Genomic DNA, 27,660 nt, shown 5'->3' with positions numbered 1-27,660 from the left:
CATGTTCTCGTTCAAGCTGCTTCTTCAAGATTTCTTCTTTCTTCAAAGACTCAGTTAATTCATCCTTGGCAATTTTATACTCAATTCTCAATTTTTCAAATTCATTGAACTGAGACTCTAGCACATTATTCCTCTCACTTAAAAACAAATTTTTTTTCTTTGATTTTAGCATTTCCTTAGTAAGAGACTTAAGTGTAACACACAAATGATATAACTCTATAGACATGTCATTTATTGCATCATTACACTTAGCTTTAGATAAATGTGCAAGTTTAGTGGTGATTACCTGATTACTTGAAGAACTTTTCTCTGTTTCATCAGACTTGGCCATTAGGCCTAGATTGACATAGCTAACATCCTCATCCAGACCATCTGCTGCCCTGTCATTTTCTTGTGTAATGAAAGCCCTTTCCTTTTGTTTGAGCAACTCAAAGTATTTCTGTTTATAATCCACACGCTCAAACTTTTTCTTGCTGGAATCTGACTTTCTACACTCACTAGCAAAGTGCCCTGCCAAGCCACATTTGAAACATTTGAATTTTGATTTATCCACCATATTTTTATTTGGCTTAGCTGCTCTAAAGTTCTTCTTGAACTTGAGCTTGGAAAATCTTCTGGAAAGAAATGCTAGATGTTCATCAATATCTTCCATGTCATCTTGGCTCAAAGAATCTTCATTTTATGCTATCAGCCCCTTGCCCTTGTTTTCACAGACCTTTGAAGTTGATTCAACACCTTCCATCTTCATCTCCTTCTCTTTCTCCAACTCAGCAACTAGTGCAATGGATCCTCATTTCTTCTTTCCTCTCTCCATCCTCTCATCTTGCTCTATTTCAAGCTCATAAGTTTTCAGGATGCCATACCGTCTCTCCAAAGTAAACTCCTTGTAATCTTGAGAGTTTCTCAATGAGACTGTCATAGGTTTCCATTCCTTTGGAAGAGATCTAAGGAATTTAAGATTGGAGTCTTTTGTCTGATAAACCCTTCCATGCGATTTCAGAGCATTTAGTAGTTTTTGAAATCTACTAAAAATGTCAGTGAGAGACTCATTATCTTCACTGTGAAAGTGCTCAGATTGCTGAATTAGTAGCTGCATCTTGTTTTCTCTGACTTGTTCAGTGCCATCACAGATAATCTGTATTGTATCCCAAACTTCATTGGCAGTTTTGCAATTGATGATGTTTTCAAACATGTCACCATCAACTCCATTGAACAGGATATTCATGGCCTTCTTATCCTTCCTGACTTGTTCAATATCAGGATCAGACCATTCATGCCTTGGCTTGGGGACAAATGGCTCATTTCTAGTTGCAGCTCTCATTGGTACATGAGGACCTCTTTCTATGCAATCTACATAGGCCTCATCTTGAGAAAGTAAATGAAGATGCATCTTTACCTTCCAGTGATGGTAATTATCTTTGTCCAGAAAAGGAATCTTTACTCCAACATCCTTCTTGTTCATCTTGCTGTTTTATTGTGATCTTTAAACTCTTTGTTTATCAAGAACCTGGCTCTGATACCAATTGTTAGTCCCTAACAATGCAACAAGAATTACAGAAGGGGGGTTGAATGGAATTCTTGAAACTTTTTCACAAATTATAAAATGTTCTATCTTAATAATATATAAGTGTGAATTGATTTGCAAAGTGCGGAATAATAACTTGGAATGAATCAAAACACAAGTAATTAAAAACACAAGTCTTTAACAATTTTCTGGTAGATTTGAATGTATCCACTAGAGATATATATTATATCAAGAGAACTCTGTGCAACAAGATTTCCTCACATCTGTTTACAAATGTGAACAACTAAGTTTACAGAGAAATGTTAAGAATACAGCTTACAAATGTTTCTCTGAGAATTTTCTTGCTTAGTGTTCTTGTTGTTCTATTTCCTACTTCTTGGTTTATATATCACCAAGATTACAAAGTAATAAGACAAGATAATAAAACAAAAATCTATCAGGTCTAATACTATGCTACTTCATTACTATGTTCCAGTATCTTTGAATATCTTCATAATAGCGTGGAAATGGCAATGCTTCTTTGTTCTCTAAAACCCAGTTGAATAGGCTTCCACATTCCTTTTGCATACACTCGATGCATGTGACTGTGTTGTCACTGTCAACTGATGTTTGAATTAATTATCCGGCGGGTACATGATCATCCGTCAGGTTACCTTGTTGATCATTCGTCGAGTGCCATTGTTGATTATCCGTCAGGTAGCTATCTTGCACTTGACTTCATTTCATTTATGCAGAATTATAAGATATCATCTATGTACAATTAATCAACTTATTTTGCACATCTAATTAAAGTTAACATGACTTGAGTGCTACTACAGAAACTAAACAAGGTGTATGCAGAAATGTGCTACAAACTCATTGTTACACAAGCTACTCACTCGATGGATAATTGATCATCATCCGTCGGGACTATAATGAGTCATCCGTCAGGATTATATTCCTTATCCGTCGAGTGCTACATTTTTCACTAAGTAAAATCTACTAAGGTGTTTTGTTAATAAAATCATCAAGTTCACAACATATCCACAACATTTTCTGTCTCCAATCTCAAGTTACCATTTACTAAAGTCGGCTATTAATTTATTTCTGGCATCAGAATTACCTGAATGTAATCTCAAGTTCTGAGTGAGAAGAAAGACCTTGCAAGATTTTCAAAGCCTGGATTTGTTAAATGATGCATTCACTATTTCAGCCCTTCCAGCCTTTGGCAAAATAGGTAATTTGTCAAAAATCGCCACCAAAAACAACAGTAATACCACAAAAGGGTCTTTTTCCTCTTTCTACATCAATGGAAACCATTATAACTCGCAAGCTTCTATCCACGGCTTCAAATGCATAGAGATATTGCATTGGAGCTTCATCCCATATTATAAGACTTGCGTGTTGCATCAACTCCGCAATGTATGTACCATGTTCTATTCCAACAATAGAGCTCTGATCTAATTTCAGCGGTATTTTAAACCTAGAATGAGCTGTTCGGCCACTAGGAAGAAATGCAGCAGCAATTCCGGAGCCTACAACAGGAAGAACAATCTTTCCTTCTGATCGAAACGTGAACAAAGAGTTTGTCAAAGGAACGTTTAACCACATCCACCACTCCCATAAACAAAAAACATTCCAGCTTTATTTTTGTTTACATTATCCACAACTGCATTATATACATCCATCTACCTTGAGTTCAGATTTTTATGAGCTTTTTCATGATTGAGTCTCATTTCTTCCTTATTGTAGCTAGTTTCCTCAATAATGAGACGATTGGCAAATGCGTGAAAATAATCATTCGTCGGGAAATGGTTGATGGTGTTTGTGACCTAGATACAACACTATGATATTTTAGTTTAAGACATTTAATATTATTAATATTTATGTTCTATCAATTATTTTTTTTTATAATTTATTAGTTCTTAATTTACTGCGATATAATTGTTAGATTAATAAATGTCCTTGAAATATGATATGAATTTTATACCTCTAAGTACGTGGCTTAGAAATGAGATTATGAGAATAGTATCAATATTCATAAAGGTCCCTAGTCAAGTATTATTATTAAGGGACAATAATAATGCATTAAGACTGGTGTGTTTGTTGACTGATGATCACATCTCATTGATCATAGGTATAGTGATACTAAAGTCAAAAACACAGGCAGATGTAAATGTACATGGTGTTGGACAGACCCGATGTGAGATTCTACAAGTCTGTTGTGTCATAAGTAATTATCACAGTGATAATGATGTAATTTTCCTTAGACCTGAAGTCATTATATTTCTATACGAGAATTAATATACATTGATTCCATTAAAAGTTATCCTGACCGGGTAATGATAAAATTGGACATTGGGTATATTATAAATCGTATGAGAAATATGAAGGATCTAGATGGGATTTAACCCTCCTATTTTAGGAGTGATATTATTGGCCTCTTGTGTGAGCTAGACTATGAAATGCGTGGCCACGCTCAAATGTTGATTTGATATGATAGTCAACTCATTGATCAAGGAAACTTGGATTTAACTATGATGAGGATGACACATTACATGCCTCTAGTTTAATCTATAATATTTGGTTAAAGGGATTATATTATATTGTACATTATTCACGAAAGGTTTAATCGATAACCAACTCAATTATTATTACTTGGGTAGCAATGATGTATTACTAGATGTCGCTCATTGTTTACGATTTTATATTAGATTTAAAATTTGTTGCCAACGTAATAATAACCTATAGGGTCACACACAAAGAATGCTTGAAGGATTATTTAATTTAAATTGGATTTAAATTAAATTAAGTAGTTCAAATTATTTATAATATTAATTAGGTATGACTTAATTAATTAGATAAATAATGATATTCGAATTTACTAATATCAACTATGAAATTCAGTTGTTAAATAATTAAGTGTGACTTAATTATTATACAAATAGGAATTTTGAATTAATATTAACTCATAATTAGTTAAGAGTTATAATTCTTTTTCTACTCCCTATATAATATCTCTTGTGTGGTTGATTTTGTGTGCAATAATTTTACTAAAACCCTAGCCACCAAGAGCCACCAAGAGAGAAAATGGAGAGAGCGAGAAAAAATGAGTTTGTGCTAGTACTCATCCGATCCTTGAGTTCAAGCATTCGTGTGGATAACAATAGAGTGTAGATCGCGAGAGCGGGATGCGTGGTGATTGAACAATCTTGGATCTCCATTATTCAACCAATTTGTAAAGCTTCTTAAGGTAAACAATCTGATCTATGAATTAAATATATATTTTTCTCCTGGATCCTGTGGTGGGTTTCCAAAATTCTGGTTTTTCATATTTTTAATTACTAATTATGTTGCGTTTATATGCTCGAAACCATTCAATGACATCAGAGCTACTTGCGAAAAGTGTTTAATTCGTTAATGTGTTTACTGGTTTTATGATGATAACATGTATACAATATTCCATGACTGTAATGTATGCAATTTTGTATATTTTACATGTTGTTATGTTTATATATGTGTATGTATGTATATGTTTTGAATATATGATACTCATGAGAGTTGTATAATCACATGATGATTATATGATCTGTATATATACTGATATATACATGTTTTGTGTTTGTTTTTATTATAAGAATCGTATTTGATACGATTCTGAATCGGATACAGCGAATTTGCTGTAATCAGGGTCTGGTGTCCGATTTGTGCAAACGAATACCCTATTCGATAGGTAATCGTTTGTAAGGCATTTAACGTCGTTTAGACCCTGTAATCTGCGATTTAATGTTATTATATTTAATTTCGAATTTTATGATCTTTTCCATATTTGGTTTTTATGATTAGATCATGATAAGTATGATATGTTAAGATTATATTATGTTTCTAACATGTTCTTATGTGTTAATTGAGCATGGTGGATGTGTGGTGATTGAACAATCTTGGATCTCCATTATTCAACCAATTTGTAAAGCTTCTTAAGGTAAACAATCTGATCTATGAATTAAATATATATTTTTCGCCTGGATCCTGTGGTGGGTTTCCAAAATTCTGGTTTTTCATATTTTTAATTACTAATTATGTTGCGTTTATATGCTCGAAACCATTCAATGACATCAGAGCTACTTGCGAAAAGTGTTTAATTCGTTAATGTGTTTACTGGTTTTATGATGATAACATGTATACAATATTCCATGACTGTAATGTATGCAATTTTGTATATTTTACATGTTGTTATGTTTATATATGTGTATGTATGTATATGTTTTGAATATATGATACTCATGAGAGTTGTATAATCACATGATGATTATATGATCTGTATATATACTGATATATACATGTTTTGTGTTTGTTTTTATTATAAGAATCGTATTTGATACGATTCTGAATCGGATACAGCGAATTTGCTGTAATCAGGGTCTGGTGTCCGATTTGTGCAAACGAATACCCTATTCGATAGGTAATCGTTTGTAAGGCATTTAACGTCGTTTAGACCCTGTAATCTGCGATTTAATGTTATTATATTTAATTTCGAATTTTATGATCTTTTCCATATTTGGTTTTTATGATTAGATCATGATAAGTATGATATGTTAAGATTATATTATGTTTCTAACATGTTCTTATGTGTTAATTGAGCATGGTGGATGGTTATGGCTTATGACCTTAGGTTAATGGTTTTGGATTTTTTAAATATGGCTTTCATGTCGTTTGATCTTGTAATTATTAAACTCGGATGTAACTCAAGTTCTTCTTGTAAGTACATTAGATTAGTTTTATATTTTCATTCGTGTAATGTACATGAAGACATGAAGATTTGAAGGTCAAGGAAGGGTAATCCCATATAAAGGCCTTCCAAGGAAGCAATATAAGAAAGAAGACATGTAATAGTTAGCTTGTATTTATTTTTCACCTTAGATTGACCTAGATCTTTGTCATTAGCTTGATGAAGATCATATAGGATTAAGCCATAACCAACCACATTTATTTATTGCATTTTACATACATATGTGCATATGATGAATGTATGTGTAGAGTAGTTTATAAAGATGCATGCTTAATTAGATTAAGGATGCATGTATTAGATACGACACCCATGCCATGCTTGCTAAACAAGATAAAATCTATAATGAATCAAGATTTTAAAATGAACAAACTATTATGAGATTCTCGTATTTATGAAACACGGAATAAAATTCAAATTTTCTTTATTTCTGACATGGGGCAATTTTGTCAAAAGCGAGTTCATTGAACTTGTAAGGTTGTGGGTTTTAATCGAGACCGTTGTGACTCCCTCACTACCTGGAAATCAAACCATTGACGAATATTGATTTAAATTATTTTATTCAAGGAAAAATTGGGAATCTCTTTATGATTGGATCATGATCGTTTTAAAATTAACAAAACCCTAAAGTTAATATTAAGTTGATCAGATGCCTTCCAATAAGTTCAATGCGTTAACCCCTAGATCGAAAAGGAGTGGGTTCGCCAAAGCGAAGTACTCCCATCTTTCGTGGGAGATGTGTTGAAGTATATTGATTCTTTTTTACTATTGGGTTTGACTTAACTAAGTTACCACAATAGGATTATGAACTTAGAGGCATAGAGTTTGGCGAGATTTATTAGATAAATATTAACAGATGATGTTCCACCAAGCTATCCAAGAGTTATATAGTTAATATAATTGACAAATTTTGTCTACCTAAATAATCATGTTTTAGGAGAAAAGCCAAAGCAGACCTAACGCATGGTGAAATATGGATCTTGTCTAACTAGAAAGGATATAGAAGATATTATTTCCGAATTAATAGTTAGGGCTATTGATTTGATAAAAATAGTGGGAGATATATTTTATGAATATATATATATATATAAATAATCACTTGAACATAATCTAATGATCATCTGTAGACTAATTCATTTTATGCACTTTAATATTTTAGATATCAAATGACAAATTAGACAAATAACTTCTCTATGTAATAGTCCTTGAGAAGGACAAGCTGACAAGAAATAATTTCCTCAATTGACATGGGAACTTGAGGGTTGTCCTCAGATTCAAGGATGTCACTCAAATCACGTGCTGAACAAAATACTTACCATAAGCAAATTGATTATGCAACTGATGTTTCATCTCTCATGCTTGTAATTATGAGTGTTGAGCTTTGGAAGCAACAAGAGCATAATGATGCTTATGATATGATTGAGCACCTTCAAAGGATGTTTGAAGGATAGGCTCGTCCGAAAGATTTAACAATAATAAGGCACCATACTTTTGCATTATTGGGAGAATGATATCCGGTTGGACCACATGTTTTAAGGATGATAAGTATATGTACCTTGATATTTTGGGTTTCAAGAATGGTCTACAGACTCAGTTTTGATTTGATCAAATAATCTTTGAAAAACTTATATTCTCAATTTGTTAAGAACAAAAGGAATGAGATAAACAGAACACTCACTGAGTTGTTAGGCATGTTTAAAACTGCTGAAAATAACACAGTAAAGGCATGAATTACATCCATATTGATGGTGTACACATGGAATGCAAATAAAAAAGGAAAGTGGATAGGCAAGGTGAAGATTTGATCTTATTCGGTGCCAAACCAAAGTCCAATCCCAAAGGAATTTTAAAGCATGATAGTGGTGTTGCTAAAGGAGATGATTGTCATTTATTTGGAAATAACTAGATGATTGGAAGTTAAATTATCGAGCTTGTTTGGAAGATCTAAAGAAGAAGACTAGTAACGGTCAAGTTTCAGGTATCAGGTTAGAATTGGAGCAAAAGTTGTTGCTCTAGTTGAAGGAACTCGATACCTAATTTTTCCCATAAGGCGAGATTGAGAACTTGATGAATTGTTATTACGTGCCTGCCTTTAGCGGATACATTAAATCAATTTCTTGTCAAAACAAGAAAGGTTTTCATTTTAATGAAATAAACAATAGTTGTTTATTTTATTTTAATGATAAGGCTTACAATGTTGCACAATTAGTTAACAATTTATATATTCTAAGATGACTCAAATAAAACATTACCTCTAGCATTGTCGTTAAGCCATATTAATGAAAAACGCATTTCTGAGTTACATATAGATGGATACTTGGATAAGTTTGATTTTGGATCATACAGAAGATGTGAACTTTGTCTCACTGGAAAAATGAATAAAGCTTCTTTTACATGATCAAGTGAAAGGGCCACCGAAGGATTAGGACTTATACATAATGATGTATATGGTCGAATGTGTATGATGGAAAGGGGTGGCTTATACTAATTCATAACATTTACTGATGATTTCACTAGAGATGGATATATGGTTCTTATGAAGAACAAATCTGATTCTTTTGAAATGTTCAAAGAATATTAGGCCGAAGTAGAAAAGCAAACAAGGGAAAAGTATAAAAGTTTTATGATCAGATCGTAGTGGAGAACACTTAAGCCTCAAATTCAAGAGTTTCTTGAAGGAGTGTGATATTGTATCACAATTTTCTCTTTCTGAAACACCTCAATGGAATAGAGATTCTGAGAGGAGAAATCGTACCTTATTGGACATAGTGCGATCGATGAAGAGTCAAGCGGATCTTCCATTCAGTTTTTGGGGTTATGCTCTAGAAATGGCTGCATATACACTTAACCAAGTTCGGACTAAAGCGGTTTAAAATACTCCATATGAGATATAGACTGATAAACATCATAGCATGTCATTTATGAAAATTTGAGGACGTGAAGCGTTTGTAAAATGTTAAGCCTCTGAAAAGCTTGGACCAAAATTAGATAGATGCTATTATGTGGGATACCCAAGTGAGACTAGGGTATAGTTTTTATAATCCTTCCGAGAAAAAAGTGTTTTTTTCTCAGGCCGCGGTATTTCTTGAGGGAGAACTACTTTCTAAGAAAATCAGTGGGAGGATAATACATCTCAATGAAGATCGAGAACTACATGATAACATTGAACCAGAGTTGGAATAAGATCAGGACGTACATGAAAATGTTGAAAGTAATCATGTTCAGGAAACACAGGTTATTCGTAGATGTAGTAAGATTTACCATGAGTCTGAGAGAAATTATGAATTTCTTTTGACTCAAGATGGTGATGCGATGCTTACCGATAATGATAAGCCTCTCACCTACCTAGATGCTATGAACAGTCCAGACTCCGAAAGATGGATGGACGCCATAAAATCCAAGATGGAATCCATGTATCAAAATAAAGTATTGACTTTAGTAGATCCACTCGAAGGGGTAAAACCTATAGGGTGCAAGTGGGTTTTCAAGAAGAAAACTGATATTGATTATAAAGTATAGACCTATAAGGTGCGACTAGTGGCAAAAGGTTTCAAACAAATTCATGGTATAGACTATGATGAGACTTTTTCATCAGTTGCTATGTTCAAGTCCCTCGGGATTTGGTTAGGAATAGTTGCTTACTTTGACTATGAGATTTGGCAAATGGATGTCAAAACTGCTTTCTTATATGGGAGCCTTGAAGAAGATGTATATATGATACAACCTGAGGGTTTTGTCAATCCAAAGTTTGCTAAGATAGTTTGTAAGTTGCTTTTATCTATTTATAGATTGAAGCAAGCCTCAAGGAGATTGAATATTCATTTTGATAAAACGGTCAAAGAGTTTGGCTTTATTCAAAACAAAGATGAACCATGTGTTTTCAAGAAGGTTAGTGGGATCCATGTGACATTCCTAAAATTATATGTAGATGACATATAATAAATATGGAATGACATACCTTCTCTACAGGCTGTTAAGACTTGGTTGAGAAATAATTTCTCGATGAAATACTTAGGCGATGCTACCTATATATTAGGGTTCAAGATCTATAGAGATAGATTGAAGAGATTAATTGACCTAGTTGGAGTATATACATTGAAAAAATATTGCATCATTTAGGATGCAGGAGATAAATAAAGGATATATTTCGATGTCTCATGGGATAGTGATCTTAAAGATAATTGCCCCCTAAATCATTAGATGATAAGGGTCGTTTGAGAAAGTTCCAGATGTGTCAGTAATTGGATCTATAATGTGTACAATGATATGTATTTATCCTGATGATTCGTATGCTTTGAGCATGACGATCAGATACCAGTCTAATCCAGGTGAGGGTCACTGGATAGTTATCAAGAAGATTCTTAAGTACTTAAAGAGGACTAAAGATTTATTTTTGGTGTATGGAGAAGATAGGGAACAAGTTATAAAGGGTTACACTGATGCTAGTTTATGAACCTAATTTCTGGACACACAAGGATGATTATGTGTTTATATATGTTTTATGTTTTGTCTAAATATAAGTTATGTTAGCTGGAATAGTTCACAGCAAGAACATTGATGATTCTATAATGGAAGTCGAATATATTGATATATTTTGAAATAACCAAGGAGACTGTTTAGGCATGTCCTTAGGAGATATCACCTTATTAATGAGATTAATGATCAAGGTGATATAAATGTAAACTGCATAGTAATGATAACGATTCAGACCCACTGACTAAGGCTTTGTTGCAGCAGAAGCACGATGGTCATACCAGTTCCATGAGTATTCGAAACATCGTTGGCTCTAGTGCAAGTGGGAGATTGTTAGTGTTTGTGCCCTAGAGACAACACTATAATGTTTTAGTTTAAAACATTTGGATTATTAATATTTATGTTCTATCGATTATTTTTTTTATAATTTATTAATTCTTAATTTACTGTGATATAAAAGTTAGATTAATAAATGTCCTCGGAATATGATATGAATTTTATAGCTCTAAGTACGTAACTTAGAAATGAGATTATGAGAATAATATCAATATTCCTAAAGGTCCCTAGTCAAGTATTATTATTAAGAGACAATAATAATGCATTAAGACTAGCGTGTTTGGTGACTGATGATCACATCTCATTAATCATAGGTATAGTGATACTAAAGTCAAAAACATAGGCAGATGTAAATGTACATAGTGTTGGACAAACCCGATGTGAGATTCTACATGTCTGTTGCGTCATAAGTAATTCCCAGTGATAATGATGTAATGGTCCTTAGACCTGAAGTCATAATATTTTTATATGAGAATTAATATACATTGATTCCATTAAAAGTTATCCTAGACCGGGTAATGATAAAAGTGGACATTAGGTATATTATGAATCGTATGAGAAATATGAATGATCTAGATGAGATTTAACCCTCCTATTTTAGGAGTGATATTACTGGCCTCTTTTGTGAGCTAGACTATAGAATGCGTGGCCACGCTCAAATGTTGATTTGATATGATAGTCTACTCATTTATCAAGGAAACTTGGATTAAACTATGACGAGGATGACACATTACATGCCTCTAGTTTAATCTATAATATTTGGTTAAAGGGATTATTTTACATTGTACATTATTCACCAAAGGTTTAATCGATTACCGATTCAATTATTATTACTTGGGTATCAATGATGTATTACTAGATGATGCTCATTGTTTATGATTTTATATTAGATTTAAAATTCGTTTCCAAAGTAATAATAACCTATAGGGTCACACACAAAGAATGCTTAAAGGATTATTTAATTTAAATTGGATTTAAATTAAATTAAAGTAGTTCAAATTATTTATAATATTAATTAAGTATGACTTTATTAATTACATAAATAATGGTATTCGAATATACTAATATCAATTATGAAATTCTGTTGTTAAATAATTAAGTGTGACTTAATTATTATAAAAATAGGATTTTCGAATTAATAATAACTCCAAATTAGTTAAGAGTTATAATTCTTTTTCTACTCTCTATATAATATCTCTTGTGTGGCTGATTTTGTGTGCAAGACTTTTACTAAAACCCTAGCCACCAAGAGAGAAGATGGAGAGAGCAAGAAAAATGAGTTTGTGCTAGTACACATCCAATCCTTGAGTTCAAGCATTCGTGTGGATACCGATAGAGGGTAGATCATGATAGCGGGATTTATGGTGATTGAACAATCTTTGAATCTCCATTATTCAACAAATTTCTAATGCTTCTTAAGGTAAACAATCTGATCTATGAATTAAATATCTGTTTTTCACATGGATACTGGGGTGGGTTTCGAAAATTCTGGTTTTTCACATTTTTAATTACTATTTCCGTTGCGTTTATGTGTTCGAAACCCTTCAATGGCATCAGATGAAAACCTCTTAAGGACTTCCCAACATCATCTTACAATTTTGTAATCTCTTCAAAAAATAAATATTGGTAAATGGTCCGGCATCTGATTAACAATAATAAAATTAACACTATGAACTAATGGACGTACGTGTTATTTAATAATGATCACACACCTGCTAACGCATAGTTCTGGATTTCATACTTAGACAATGTTAAATGAATGTTATCTGAAATTTTGCGCCTCACATATAGAACTTATTATGACAATGCTGGCTAGTGTTTTTCCAATAGCGTAATTGGATCAGACACAGAACAGTACACCAAGATGTTAAAAAACATAGCACGGATTTGGGTTGGCATAGTTGAGAATGCATTTTCTTTCAAAGCCTTATGCCACTGCTTGTCATTATTTAATAGACCATGAGCACCACATGCTTCCTTAAATGTATCATATGTAGTTCCATCAGTAGTTCGTAGCTGAGTGAAAGATAGAGCACCTTTATATCTAAGCAACAACATTCAAAGATACAATAATTAACCAGTTGTTGCATGAACCTTTGCTAACCTCCCAACCATATCACCTCTTTGTCTAAGCTTCCATTTAGCAGTTTTCTTAATCCATGTGAAATGGGTAGGAAAGTCAGAATACGTGAAATTTCGAGCTTGTGGAAATTCACTATTAGCTACAAATCAAGCCTCCGATTTATTGTTTTAGAAGTCACGTTATTGCACACATTCTCCAAATCCGCAGAACTCGAAAATTCAAGTACTTCTGACCGGGAAAATGTATTGGAAAGCGATCAATACTTGGGGAACGATTGTGAATGTCAAACCCAAAAAACCTCCAGGATGCCTCAGATGCACACACATATCTACCATCAAGAAAATTCTTGACCTCATCCAAATTCTTCACAGATTTTGCAGTTTGTTCATTCCTAATTTATTACTTTTCTTCTTTAACAACATTGTAGCAGTGTCATGACCCTTCAAACAATACTTGAAGATATATTTCAATGATTTTGAACTATTGCATATTTCCATATTTATATGACACTGAAAATGGAACAAAAGATCTTGATTGTATGGCACTACATATTGATTGTCAAGGTTGATCACTTTTTTGTTGATAACTCTACCAATGTTACACCTCTGATAAACAGGAAATCCTTAATCGTCAAAATAGGTATTACCATTAAATCGACAATAAAAATATGAAAAATATACACATGCCCAAATTAATAATAAAATATTAATATTACCGAACATGTGTATCATTCAAATTATTCACACCTCTTTGAGAAATGACACATGCATTTTCCTTTCACCATGTATGGAGATTGTTAGGTAATGAATCACACACGGGGGGGGGGGGTGAATGTGTTTTTCTAATTTTAGGCTTTTCTTGAAAGTTAATGGTTGAACAAAGTAAATTAAATCTTGTATAGAAAATTGTTCATGCAGAATCTAAACTTGCAGAAAATAAAGAACACAAATCTTTAAAACTCACTTAATTTTTATATTAAAAATTAAGACTATTTTGCTACAAAATTTCTAAGCTCTTTGATGTTAAAGAGCTCAGCTTCTTCTTGAGATTGATACAAGAGATTTGATCTAAATTGTTACGTCTAACTAGAGGACTAGTGTTAACTTTTTAACTCAGTTAACTGCTGGTTTACACAGTGGATAATAAATATGCTATTAGATTTTCTAAACTGTCACTTGTCATTTCTATTCATAGAAAAGCAAATCTTCCATTTCTGGCATAGCATATCTTTAGCATCCCGTGTTTACTTTAATCTTCCTCTGTCAGTTAATCTTTGCCATTGATCTTGCACACTCTTCAAGCTGCTTTTTGTTGACTTGTCAATCCAACTGTTGGATTGTTTGTTGATTGTTTATCTTGGATATTGAACTGATCTGCAATTTTATACTTTGAGACTGTACCTTGAGATCTCTAGTTTGAATTAATAGAACACTTGACATCTCGATAAGTACATAGGCTTATCGAGATCTCTAGCACTCCATATTGAGTTTGTCTTGTAAAGGTCTTCAGCTTGTCAAGATCTCTAGTCTTCACATCTTCACTTTGACTTGTAGATATCTTTGAGTTCTCGAATGAATGTAGACTTGTCGGCAACTCTGAGTTCTCTAGTGAAGGAATGACTTGTCAATATCTCCATCTTCAGTCCTTCAAATTGGCTTTTCGATATCTTCTTGAGTTCTCGAGTAGCTTTCCTGACTTCTCTACTCTCGGTGGATATTGCTCCTCCGTCGAGTGGTGATTGCTCATCCATCGAGTAGATATTGCTCATCCGTCGAGTAGATATTGCTCATCCGTCGAGTATATCTTGCTCATCCGTTGGCTAGCCAAACTATTATCCCGATGGATGTCCTCATCCGTCGGTACTCTTTGGAGTTCTCGAATGACATCTCTATAACATTAAATATGTGACTTGTAGAGATCTTGACTTAGAATATTTTTCTCCAAACAGATTTATTCAACTCCAAGCTTCTTCAAAATTCTTCTGAGGCACGATCTTCTTGGTCTTCTTCCAGATAGAATTCTTAGGCTTGATACTATTTCAGGAAAAAGACTCCAGTCTGCTCCTTTGTATTTTTACAGACTTTAAGTGTTACAAGTACAAAATACAAATTTAAATAACAAAACAACTTACTCCCAAGCTTAACTGATTACTCTGATTACTGAAAATAATTGTTCATTAATCTTCTACTCAGATCAGATGTCCATTAGATTTGCTTCATACTATGATCAGAGATGCTAATGACATTGTTAGCTCCAGTAATCTTTGACATCATCTATTATATATTACAATCTCCCCCAACTTGTTCATTATGAAATTATGCACAAGTTCTGATTGATGATGTCAAAACTTTAACTAAATGCAGAAACCAATTTTCCCATCTAGTCTTCTTTTGTTGAGTTGCATTTAGATTCATTCTTCTCCCCCTATGAAGAATAGAATATTTTATTTTCTGGCAACATCCATCAGCTGTTTTGACAGGCATTTAGATATATTCTCCCCCTTTTTGACATTATCTCCAAGTAGAAAGATCCAGCTAGATGGACATTGTTCAAGCTACTGTCATTGTCCATTTAGAACATTGTCTGCAGCTTTAAGCTTCAGTAAGATTTGTGGAGATGAGTTTATCAAATAGAATAGAGGTTTCACTTAGATCTGCAGAAAAAGTTTGTAAAAAAAATCTTAAGCTCTCTGTTCTTTTGAATAAGTAGTCTCACTACTTCTCATTGCACTAGTCTCATGACTTTTGAGAGCCAGAGTTCCCTCACAAGGATTACTAAATCCGCACACTCATCTACCTCTCCTTTTTCCAGGACGGATCCTGCCTATCTTATTCTCTGTTTTTCTCTCAATCTTTTCTCTTATTCTCACATGAAAGGCTTAGTTGTTTTTTACTTACAGAAATAAGAGGTGGCTGAGAAGAGTTGTCAGTGATCATATGATTAGGGGTAATCCACATAGGTCTAATCATACTCATTTCATCAGAAAAGAGAATGTTGAGAATGTCAACTTGAAGTTGTGAGGTGAATGAATCATGAAGAACACCTATGACTAGAGTCATAGTTTGACTCACAGATTGCTCTGTGGTTTTAATAGTGTGTTGTTCCTCACTTGTAGTAGGAACCTCCAACTAATTTGGAGGGGATTTGACAAGGTTACTATCATGTACACCAACCTCAAACCCTTATGTGTCTTGCAACACACTGTCACATAAATGTGCTATACTTGCCCTTCTGATGATATTGTCATAGGCAATTATAATTCTAGCTTTGACTGCTAAGGCAGCATGTACTAGAGTTATGAGGGGAGTTGTTCCTTTTTGAGAAACCTCCAATTGAATTGGACAGGATTTAGATAGCTCCCCCTCAGGAGTACTACCCTCAAACCTTTCAGTCTGTGAAGACTGTTTTGCATATGAAGGTGCATTAGGAATGCTCATGGAATATTCAGTAAACTGATAAATTTTCCATGTTTGGTGGTTTCTCTTCTCAAACAACAAGGCAATCTGAAGAACAATATGAGGTTGCTTTCCTTTTGTAAAACAGGTTTCTTTTTAGAGTCACCTGAGTGGGATTGTGTTTGAGTTTGTGTTTGTGTTGCTGTATTTGGGAGAGCTGCAGTTTGGTTTAGATGTTTTAGCTGCATTTTAACACAAATACCCGTTGATTGAAAATTTGAATTTCCTGTTGTTGTCTGGGCGAATTGTGTTGAACCTGTAATGCATTGAACATGTCTGAAGTTTTGATTAGGCATAAGCATTGGGCCATAAAGTTGCAGGCATTATGACAGGAAAACTATTAATTAATTAATTTGTAGACAAAAGGCAATCATGACATAAACAATCAAGCAACCAAAAACAAGTTGATAGATAAGAAGAGTATGTTCATTAATATTAAACACAGAGTACATTAAGATTCAGATTACATCAAGTAAATCCTAATCCTAACTACTCTAATTTGGGCTTCTTCTTCTCAGCCTCCAACCTCCTTGCCCTGCGCTAGTAAGCTCTGGACATGGAGTGTGCAAGAGAAATGATCCTCTCCTGCAACTCCAGAGCAGCAAGGCGTTACTGCTCAGCTACCCTAGCACGTCTCTCATGCTCCAGAGAGACTTCCATCTCAAAGAAAAGAATGCTGAGTTGATCATCCCATGAGAGTTCGTCAAAGATCTCTAGTGGAATATCAAAGGGGCTGAAACAACCCCCTGAGACGGACACGTAGTCCGAAAGGATCAAAGTGAATTTGGTCTTCATCCAGATGATGGACAGGCTGGTAAGCTCCATGAATAAGTCTGTAGAAGACTGGGGCATCCATTTGAGTGAGAGAGAGAGATGAACAGGAGGTGAGTTTGAAATTAGATGTTTGTTGAGAATAAGAGTAGTGATGAATGATAAAGGGTGAAGCGTTTTAATTTATAGAGGGAGTAAAGATAGAAACCAAGAGACTCTTGAGTTTCCCGAATAATAAGAGTAATAATCACATAAGCATATTTGACAGTTAGAAATGACTAGTTACTATTCGCCATGCAAGTACTCAAGAATCTTAGTTCACTATTTAGAATAACTATTCCCCATGCAAATAAACAAGTACTCCCTACACAAAAAGTAACTCCTCCTATAAGTATATAGTCAAATAATTTAACCATTATCAGCTTTCTCAAAACATCAGATATAAATTACTAGTCTACTTACATTAGACTAAGATATTTCCACAAAAAAAATATAAGCACGTAAATATGTCAAAAAGTTAGAGTAATTATAGACAAAGTATGTCAAAAGTATTTTGCTGAACATAATTTATGAATTAAATTATTTCAGTTTTTCATACTTTTCGCTTCTTTTGATCTGTTATTTATTAACTTCATATAGTTAGAATATGAATTAATAAATATTCAGTTTGCTTAGAATTTCGAGAAATTCCAAGTTAAAATATTTGAGAAGTCTGGGTATTTATAGTAAAAGTAGATGACTTGTCGAGAACTCAAAAATAAACATTTGGAGTTCGTCTATCGAGAAGTCATTTTGAGAAGTGAAGTACATGTCGAGAAGTCATTTTAAACTACTCTTATAGAGAACTCAAACTTGACTTATCGAAATGTCAAATAAATACCCAGTTTGTCCAAAAAGTGGACTGAACAAATTCTAACTTTTACTTGAATAAATTCAAAATAAAATTAGAATAAATTTTCCAAAAGTATTTTACCAAAATAATTTATTAACTTAAATTATCTCAGTTCTGAGTTATTGATAAGTCAAAGATTGTACTTGTAGAGAACTCTGTGAATGAACACTATTAGAGAACTCTACAAGGACTTATCGATAAATCATTTTAAGCCTATCGAGAAGTCACTCGAGAAGTCAGTAAATTGTCTTATCAAGGACTCACTCGAGACGTACTAAAATGACTTGTCGAGAAGTCAATTTATACTTATCGAGAACTCAGTTCTCTAAGTACTTTCGGTTATTGTAATTCTTTCTTGTGTTAATTTTACATATTAGGGATGTAAATTAACAACAAAGCAGTTTACTCAGAATTTGAAAAATTCCAAGTTAATTGAATTTGAAAAATAAATGTGCAGAGATTTTTGAAATATTTATAATTTATATTTCAGTTAATTTTCAATATAATCAAATTAATTTTGACTTACTGGAGATTAATCTGCTGCAAAACATTAGCTGAGTTCTTGACTTAGGATGAAGAATTAAGCATTCCAATTTCACTTACAAGTCTAGTGAAAGTTGCTTCATCCAAAGGTTTAGTAAAAATGTCAGCTAGTTATTTTTCTGTTGGTACAAAAATAAGCTCAATGGTACCAGTAGTAGCATGTTCTCTAATAAAATGATACCTCACATCAATGTGCTTTATCCTAGAATGATTAACTGGATTAGCTGTTAGGTCACACAACACTATAGAAAGGGGTTGAATATATTGTTTATATAATCAAATCGATTATGAACACAAGTATGTAACAATAATCAAGTTTATTCAATATAATAAACTGTTAGGTCACACACACTGTAGAGGGGGTGAATACAGTGTATAATACAATCAAATCGAACTTTAATATATTAAGTAACAGAAAACACACTCTATTGAAACAATAAACTCTGTTACAGTATGGAACTGTTACCTCTCAGTGATGAACAAATATCACGAGAGCTGCTAGGGTTACAATAAATAATATTCTCGAATATGATAACACCTATAGTGTAAAACCTATGTCTGTGTTTATATACTACACAGTTACAAGATAATCGGTAATTGATATGGAATATAATTCTGCTTCCTAAAATATATCAATCAGATATCCTTTCTTCCAAGTATTCCATTCTTAACGGAACTCCTTCTTCATGCATATCTCTTCTTATGTTTATCTCGATCTTCTTTCCTTTAATCAGCTACTTTCCTTATTCTGATCGTCCTTCAGCACTTAAGTTCTGATATCTAACTTCTGATGATTATCTCCTGATAATATAAGTACTGATATCCTTAAGTCCTGACTTCCAGTATAAGTACTGATCAACAGTTAAGTACTGATTTGTCCTGTTAAGTAAGATCTGAAATCTAAACATAAATTATATTAGCCATGACATTATCAAATATATCTAACAATCTCCCCCAACTTGTAAATTAGCATAATATACAAGTTTAACAGATATTTGATGATGTCAAAAACATTAAGTACAAATGCATGAGAATTAGACTAGATTACTACAACTTACAGTCTTTAAAGCTTTACCAATATTCAACTTCTGATAACAACTTCAGTCTGTACAAATATCAAAATTTAAGCAGTTGTAGATCTTTAACTTGGCTTCATCATCTGATCTCTCTGATGTCAGGAGTTGTTCTGAGATAGTTCTTCAACAAACATTTCTCAGCATATCTGAGTTCATCAATCATTCTCCTTTTGGCATCTTTAAGCTCTGCAGTATCTTCACCAGTTTGAAAGATTGCAGCTCTGAGATCATTGATCTTTGCTTTTCTGAACTCCTGATCTAGTCTTATGACATAGGCTTTGTCAGACTCCAGATTGAATTCAAGTCCCTTAATACTAAGATATGTTTTGATCTGTGCAGTATTAGGCTTCATATCAACAATATCACCATTATGATCTCTGTACTTTGGAACATATGTGCTGTCAGACTTAACAGAATAAAGCCTTTTCTGTCTCTGAATCTGTTCTTTTAAGTAGTTTGCAGCAGTTCCTGTTATTCTGTCATCCACTTGAAGTAAGAAAAGTACATGCTCCAATTCTTTAAAATACTTCAATGGAATAGCATTTTGTCTTATATGATAAACCCTACCATCTGTCATGAAATACAACATGATGTATTCTTTCAAGTAGGTATGGTAAACCATCTGTACAGATTCCAGTTGATTCAATCTCTCAGGAGTTGCTCCAATACCTGGTTCACTCAAGGAAGTTGGATCATTGGTAGTGTTATGTATTCTTCTTTCATCAGCACTTCCCAATCCAGTCTTATTTCTAGCTTTCTTTCCAGTAACTACTCTTACTTCAAAACCACTTGCAGTAGTCTTCAAAGGTTGAGTCTGTTTTGCTTTAGTGAATCCTGGTAGGAGTGTCTTTGGTTTATCTTCTGATATCAAGTTAACTTGAGCTATGTCAGAGGTTACTTGCTTTTTCTGAATATCAGAACTTACAATTTCTTGACTCTGAACAACTTGAGCCATGTCAGAGGTTATTTTAAGAACTTTTCTTGAAGTCAGAGCAAGATCATCCTTTTCATCAGTAATTTCTTCATCCTTAGGAGGCACATAAACCTTGATAGGTTCACCAACTTTTTCTTTACCCTTGGATCTTGGATCTATCTACGGTTGTGATCTAGCCAATGTTGCTTTAGTAAGTGTCCTTTCTTTGATCACAATGCCTTTGAGTTTTGGAAGTGGCTTTTTACCAGAAGGTTCAGATTTATATGTAACTTTCTCTGATTTAAGCCTGGCTTCTTCTTTCATTAAACTCTCCAAGTCCATTCCTGGATTTTCCTGAAGAAACAATTGTCTTGACATTTCCTCATCAAGATCTAAAAGTTCATCAGAACTTATCCTTTTACCAGTAGCAGAACTTATTCTCTTCCCAGTATCAGAACTTGTCCTGTGACTAGCTTGTCTTGATGTGAATCCTCTACCTTGACTATGACCTCTACCCATTCCAGAGTTTCCTTGATCATCTTTTTCATTATCCTTTCCTGTCAGTGTCTTGTCAGTCTTGCATTTGGACTTAATTACTTTCTCCCCCTTTTTGGCATCAGCAGGTAGTAGAAGAGAGATAAGCAATTCCACTGAGGATTGGATGTCAGTTAGTTGTGATTGCTGAGAAGCTTGATTTTTCAGAATTTCATCAATCTGAGTTTGTTGATGATCTTGAGTCTTCTCAATATAAGCAATCCTGTCAGAAGAACTTTTTCTTATCAATTTTCCAAACTTTTTCCTGTTTGATAAAGTTCTCCTGAATCTTGTGTAGCTCTGCATGAGTAGTTGAATGAAGACTTTGTAGATGTTTAGTACTCAATGCAGTGACTCTAAGCTGGGTTTTAGAATCATCAGAATTTAACATTTCATCAGCTTTAGTCAAGTGCTCAGTAATATGCTTTTCAGTTGGAACACATGAAACTGAGTTCCATTCCTTAGTCCACTCCTGACCTGCAGGAGTTTCAATCCAAGGTACTGGTGCTTCTCCGGTAACAAAATTCTTAACCAGTTCAGACTTTAGAATAGTCTGTTGAGAAGCATGTCCTGAAGGACCTGCTGTATCAGCATCTGCAGTTGGAGCAGCATCACCAGTATCTCCAGCATTTGCAGCATCAGAACTTAAATAATCAGTATCTCTGATAAGACAACAGTGTGAGTAGCAATGGAGGCTTCAACATCCTCTAATTGATGATCTTGTGCTAAGTTCTGGTCAACAGCCATATCCTGATGCTCACCTAAATTCTGATTATCAGCATCTTGATGCAGAGAAGGTGTTGTTGATAACTCTGGAGTTTGAACAGCATCAGTAACAGGTGTTGTGGAAGGATTATTTGCTGTTGGAGTTTCTAAGAGAATTACTTCAGGCATAACCAAGTTTTGAACATCAATATCAGCACTTGTGCCTGGATCAACAGGAGACACAGAAGGTGTGTTAGCCTTTTCAGAAACAGCTTCCTGAGATGGAGTTGATGGAGAAGAAGTGACTGGAGCAAATTCCTTGGCTTGTGAGATCAGAGATTCCTGATCCCCTTCCTTAGCTGCTTCCTCTTCATCATATGAAACTGACCTTTTTGCCCTCTGTTTCTTGTATCTCTTTGTTGATTTGGATTCCTTGGGAGTTTCAGGAACCGTCATTCTTCTAAGCCTTTTGAGAAGCCTAGATCCCCCAATTCCAGAATCCTTCTGAGAAGTCTCTTTCTCAGCTTCACCTACAACAGGTTCTGAAGAAGGAACCTGTTCCTCAGTATCAGATTCATCTCTCAGTACAATCCTCCTTCTCTTTTGAGGTGTTTGCGGAACAGTCTTTGTCCTCTTTGGCTTGGAGGATGAGGATTGAACAGTCTGTGAAGTGGAGAGATAGGATTTGAGATATGTCCTGAGGGTAGGTTGAGTAGTATGAGTGGTAGGTGCTGAGGATGATGGTTTTTGGGTGTTTGTGGTTGGTTGAACATCAGAGTAAACAGATCTCTAAGTATGAGGATCAACATTAACTAAGATCTGTTTTACAGACTGAGGAATCTGTAATGGTCTAACCACTGATTTCTTAGTGTTAGCATTAACCAGGTCATTAAAGTATCGTTTTGCAACTCTAAAAGGTGGGGTTGAGGAACTGACTAATTGAGGTTCATCAGTACAAAAAGTATATATAAGTTGACAGAATCTAGCAAAATAGACAACATTCCTATCCTCTGTCATCCTATCCCCAATAAAACCAATTATACCAGTTGCAAAATCAAAATGAGTTTGATGAATAATAGCATACCCTATGTGCTGACTCAGAATTGGGATAGCATCAAAATTCGAACATTTATTCCCAAAAGCTTTGGTGATGCAGTCGAAGAAGAAACTCTATTCTCTTCTGATATTAGCCCTTTTTAACTGCCCAGGCTTTGCCAAACTCTTTTCATATCCCAAATCAGCCATTAACTCCTGAAGTGCTGATTCCTCTGGAGTTGAAAAAGTACAATCTTCTGGGAGATGTAGAGCCCTGCGTATTGTACCAGGAGTAACTGCATAAGATGAATCACTCACTTCGAAAACAATACTGGGAGTGCCATGTTTACCACCATCATCATAGTGCCCAGTCCGCCAAAACGTCAGAACTTGTTGGCTCGAAAAGACTGAAGGCTGGGTCAGTGCATACCCAATCTCATTGTGTGCAAGAAGATCTTGCACAAAATGCAATTCAGATAGAATTTCAGCATGATCAAGAATTGCAGCATAGTTGTTTGGAACAAACTTAGCTCCATCAATGATTAAATCCTTAGGTGCCATGTGAAAATTTGAGATATAAAAGTGCCTTTTAGGTGTTTGATAAAATGTCTGTATGAAAAACCAACGTGAGAGAAAGAGAGAGTAAAAACAAGTAGAGAGAAAAAGTATGAAGGAAATAAAAGATTAAAGAAATCCTTTCTCTGTCGTACTTATACTCTGAAAAAAAATGTTATCGTTGGACACCTGTCAGACATGCAGTAATAACGGATAGTTACTGGGCGCGAGAAAACAGTAATCATTACTTGCCCACTTGCCTGTTTTCAAGAAAAAACCGTTCCATTTACCCAGATATTCCATTAATCAAGGTGAAACCGTTTTAATTCAAAATTGAAACCGTTCCTACTGATTTAATTATTTTTCACTGCATCATTAATATTCTGAAAAGAAATCAAGTAAAAATGACCAAGATAAATCATATGAGTAAGTACTGATAAAGGAAAGTCAGAACTTAAATTAAAACAGAATTTATATGGTCATCAGAATATCAATCAGGATTTATCAATGCATTACAAAATATCTTAGAGAAAAAAAATCTTGAAATAAAGACAGATTTCATTAATATATCAAGAGAATATATTCATGAAATGGAAATTACATCAGTACTTATACAAGATTTCCCTAAGCTACTAAACCTAATATCAATAGCTTTAGTCCTAACTTAGAAGCCTGACAAAGCTGATGATGAAGAAAAACAGGAAGAAGATAAGATTAAATCATTTCTTCTTCTTCCTACTCTCGACAAACAGAATGGCGAGTCATATGATTCGCTCCTGCTGGCGGAGAGCTTCCAGCCTTTCCTCCTCCAATTGCTCTAGATGGCGATGGTAGTCCATATAGAAGAACAGGAGTTGGGTCAGTACCTCTTATGGGACAGAGTCCCATATCTCCTCAGGAATGGCCGTGACGTGCCATTCCTGCTGCCAGTCGGCACAGCTTAGCTCCATATTGAAGTTTTGGTAGTTCAAAAACATGTTGTATCTGACCATTGTGTTTTTGAAAGAAAAAGTATGAAGGTAAGTTTGTGAGAAAGAGTGTGATAGGAAGGCTGATGTGAAGTGGCTGCTTATATAGGCAAGAGAATGCCAGGAGACGTAAAAGTATTTAATGCTGACAGGTAGAATTAATTCTACCTCGTTTCCCCAGACTTGGAAAAAGAATAACATTCATTGGAAAGAGAAAACATGGTTGAATGCCCACAAGACACAAGTAAAAGTTGACTGTTTAAGTACGAGTACCATGAATCCTAACCATAGTGACTATTAATCTTCCACTTCACATGTTCTAGTTTGTACCGAGACTGTTATCAAATTTTATCCACAGATAAGTCAAGTAAAGAATTTAGACTGTAATATCAGAACTTAACAGTCATCAGAACATAATTTCTTAACTCGAAAAAGGAATGCCTATCTAAGTATATCCTCGTACAAGTGCTGAGTTATACTCTTCAGAACTTAATTGTCAGAATATGCAACCAGAACTTGGCCTCAGAGTTAGTGCAAAATGACACAATGACTGTTTATCTAAAACAACATAGACCACCACAGTAATTTTCATCATTCAGATGGAGTGATTAGTGTGTGCATCAAGCTAAATAGCAGACAAAGAGTAAAGTTTGATTCACTTCAGTATATCTTAGAAATAAGGAATAACTAAAATTTTGCTAAAGAGCTGTCATTATCCTGAAACCTACTGATGAATGAGTTCATGTTTGAGTCCACCTCAACTGTTTTGTGCTAATTTTATGCATCTTTTTAAATTCTATTTTACAGTGGCTCCTCAGTGTAAGTGAGTCACGACTGCTTATCAGAATTTATGCTATTATCAGAGTATTTCTCCAGTAATCATAGTGATAGGAATAAATAAATTATGATTAAATACTGCAAGGTGTGGGCCGCTAGGCCCAATAAAAGATATATGATACTCAGACCGGAAAGGTTAAGCCTGATGGACCAGATCAGGCCTGATGGAATAAAGAAGGCCCAAAAGCCCTGATTATTAATTAATTTCGTAATTAATTAATAAGGCAAAAATCAGCTATTGAGAAGGGTCCCGGTAAGGATATAAATCCTTATAGATTATCCTCAAGGGGACCTAAAAGGATAAGGAATCAGCTTCCTACTATTTAGAAGTCCTAAGTCCATTCTAATTATGAGACTTGCCCACCAAGTCTCCTATACCAAGTCCAATTCAAGGACTCCCAACATCTATATAAGGGGCCTCACCCCAAAGATCAGAACTACGTTTTTTGGCTTGATTCTCTAATTCACAGAGATACGTAGGCATCTCGTAAAGGCAGAGTTAAGCTACGAAACACGAGAGCAGCCATTAAAGGCCTTGAGCTCCCGAACCTTAGCAATAAATACAGCAAATAATAACCTTAGTTTTTTATCCATAACACATAGAGTGTGAAAAGTCACCAAGAAAATATTTTGCTTTTCTAATGCATATTTACTTAATACCAGCAATGCACTTGGGTCTTCTCTTCCACATTTTTACTCTAGATCTCAAAGGAGTACCTGATTTTATTCTTTGAACCTTTTGATTTTTCTTTTTATAAGTGAGGTTTATCAGCACTTAGTACATTCAGCAGTTTTACTAGTATCAGAACTTAACAGATGAGTAGCATTATTCTAATTTGTGACTTAGTAATAAGATAAACAAAGTAAACTCAACTAAGCTCAATTATCAGAATTTGCTAGTGTCATAAGATTTCCACTGAGATAATTACTTCTTACATGGGATCATTTGTTTATTGAAGACTAGCAAGTTAGTATCTAGCACAGTTATTGTAATAACCCCAATTTTTGGGAAATTTTTGAAACCCTTATGAATAGTGTTTTTGCTGAATGAGAAAACTTTTCATGCCACACTATGTAGGGGTTCTGATATGGATATTCTGAGATTTTATTAGTACTTTATATGGGATATAAGTGTATGTAAAGATCGTCAGAATCCAAATCCGAACACTTTGATTTTTCCCGGAAATACACTAGATAAGGAAAGATTTGAGAAAAAGGTAACAGGATAAAAAGGATTTAAATTAAAGGATTATAGGAGAGGATCATAAAAGGAATATAATATATTGAGAAAGGTTAAGGGAACCTAAGTAATAAGATCCCGGGTATGATCCTTCAAATGATAAACGAAAACGAAAGTTAAGTGAACCGTATAACAGATCAGCGGTCATTAGGCAAACAATTAGGAAGTTAATCAAAGGGATTAGAGAGGATGATGTCACCCAACCAATGAGAAGAGGACAAGGAGGGCAGGATGACATCATGAGGATGACACAAGCATGACATGGGAAGGAAGGAGATGTGGTGGCTTTTTAACCACACAAAATCAAGGGCAACTAGGTAATTTACTAAAACAAACACAAAAATCAAACCAACCAAGCCAAGCAAATCATTTTTCATCAAAATCAAAAAGAAACCAAGGCATTGTTCTTCATGCTCTCGGCCAAAACAGAACCAGAACACTAAAACTGCTGTATCTCCTTCATTTCTCACTCAAATATTGTGTTCTATAGCGCATTGGAAAGGTATTGAGATGGCCTACAACTCTTGTTCACAAGTCTCATCCAAATAATCATGGTAAGACCCTCATTTTTACAGTTCTTTAAATCGGACTTTTAGAAACTTCAAAGGCTAACTTTGTGTTCTTGATTTCTTTGGAAAGATCAAGCTTGTAGGAGGCTCCCTAAGGCTTCCTAGCAACTTAACACCTCCCAAGGAAGGTATAAACTTCAAACCCTAGCCTTTACTTTATTTGTTAGTAAGTTTAATGGTTGGTGTTGTGAAATGAGAAGCATGGATTGTGATTATTAGTAGTTTGGTTTGATTTGGAAGTGTTTTGGTAATTGAAGCTTGATTATAGTTCATAGGTCTTGATTGTGGTTGTTTGAGTTGAAAACCTTGGAGATTATGGACTGATGTGGTATGGTTTAGGTGAAGTTTTGTTGTATTGATGGTTATGAGTTGGTTGGTGGTTAAT

General features: G+C 34.3%; 1 protein-coding gene across 1 annotated transcript; it reads right to left on the bottom strand.

Moving 5' to 3' along the window:
* Positions 1-2,749: 2,749 nt before the first annotated feature.
* On the bottom strand, positions 2,750-3,115 carry LOC141685302 (uncharacterized). The gene has a single exon (XM_074490410.1). It carries the CDS (start codon positions 3,113-3,115, stop codon positions 2,750-2,752), a length of 366 nt encoding a protein of 121 aa, XP_074346511.1.
* Positions 3,116-27,660: the final 24,545 nt, after the last annotated feature.

The sequence above is a fragment of the Apium graveolens genome, chromosome 9 (genome assembly GCF_009905375.1).
Source record: "Apium graveolens cultivar Ventura chromosome 9, ASM990537v1, whole genome shotgun sequence".
NCBI classification, from domain to species: Eukaryota; Viridiplantae; Streptophyta; class Magnoliopsida; order Apiales; family Apiaceae; genus Apium; species Apium graveolens.
The sequence above is the reverse complement of the archived record's forward strand: the minus strand, read 5'-3'. Positions and strand labels throughout refer to the sequence as shown.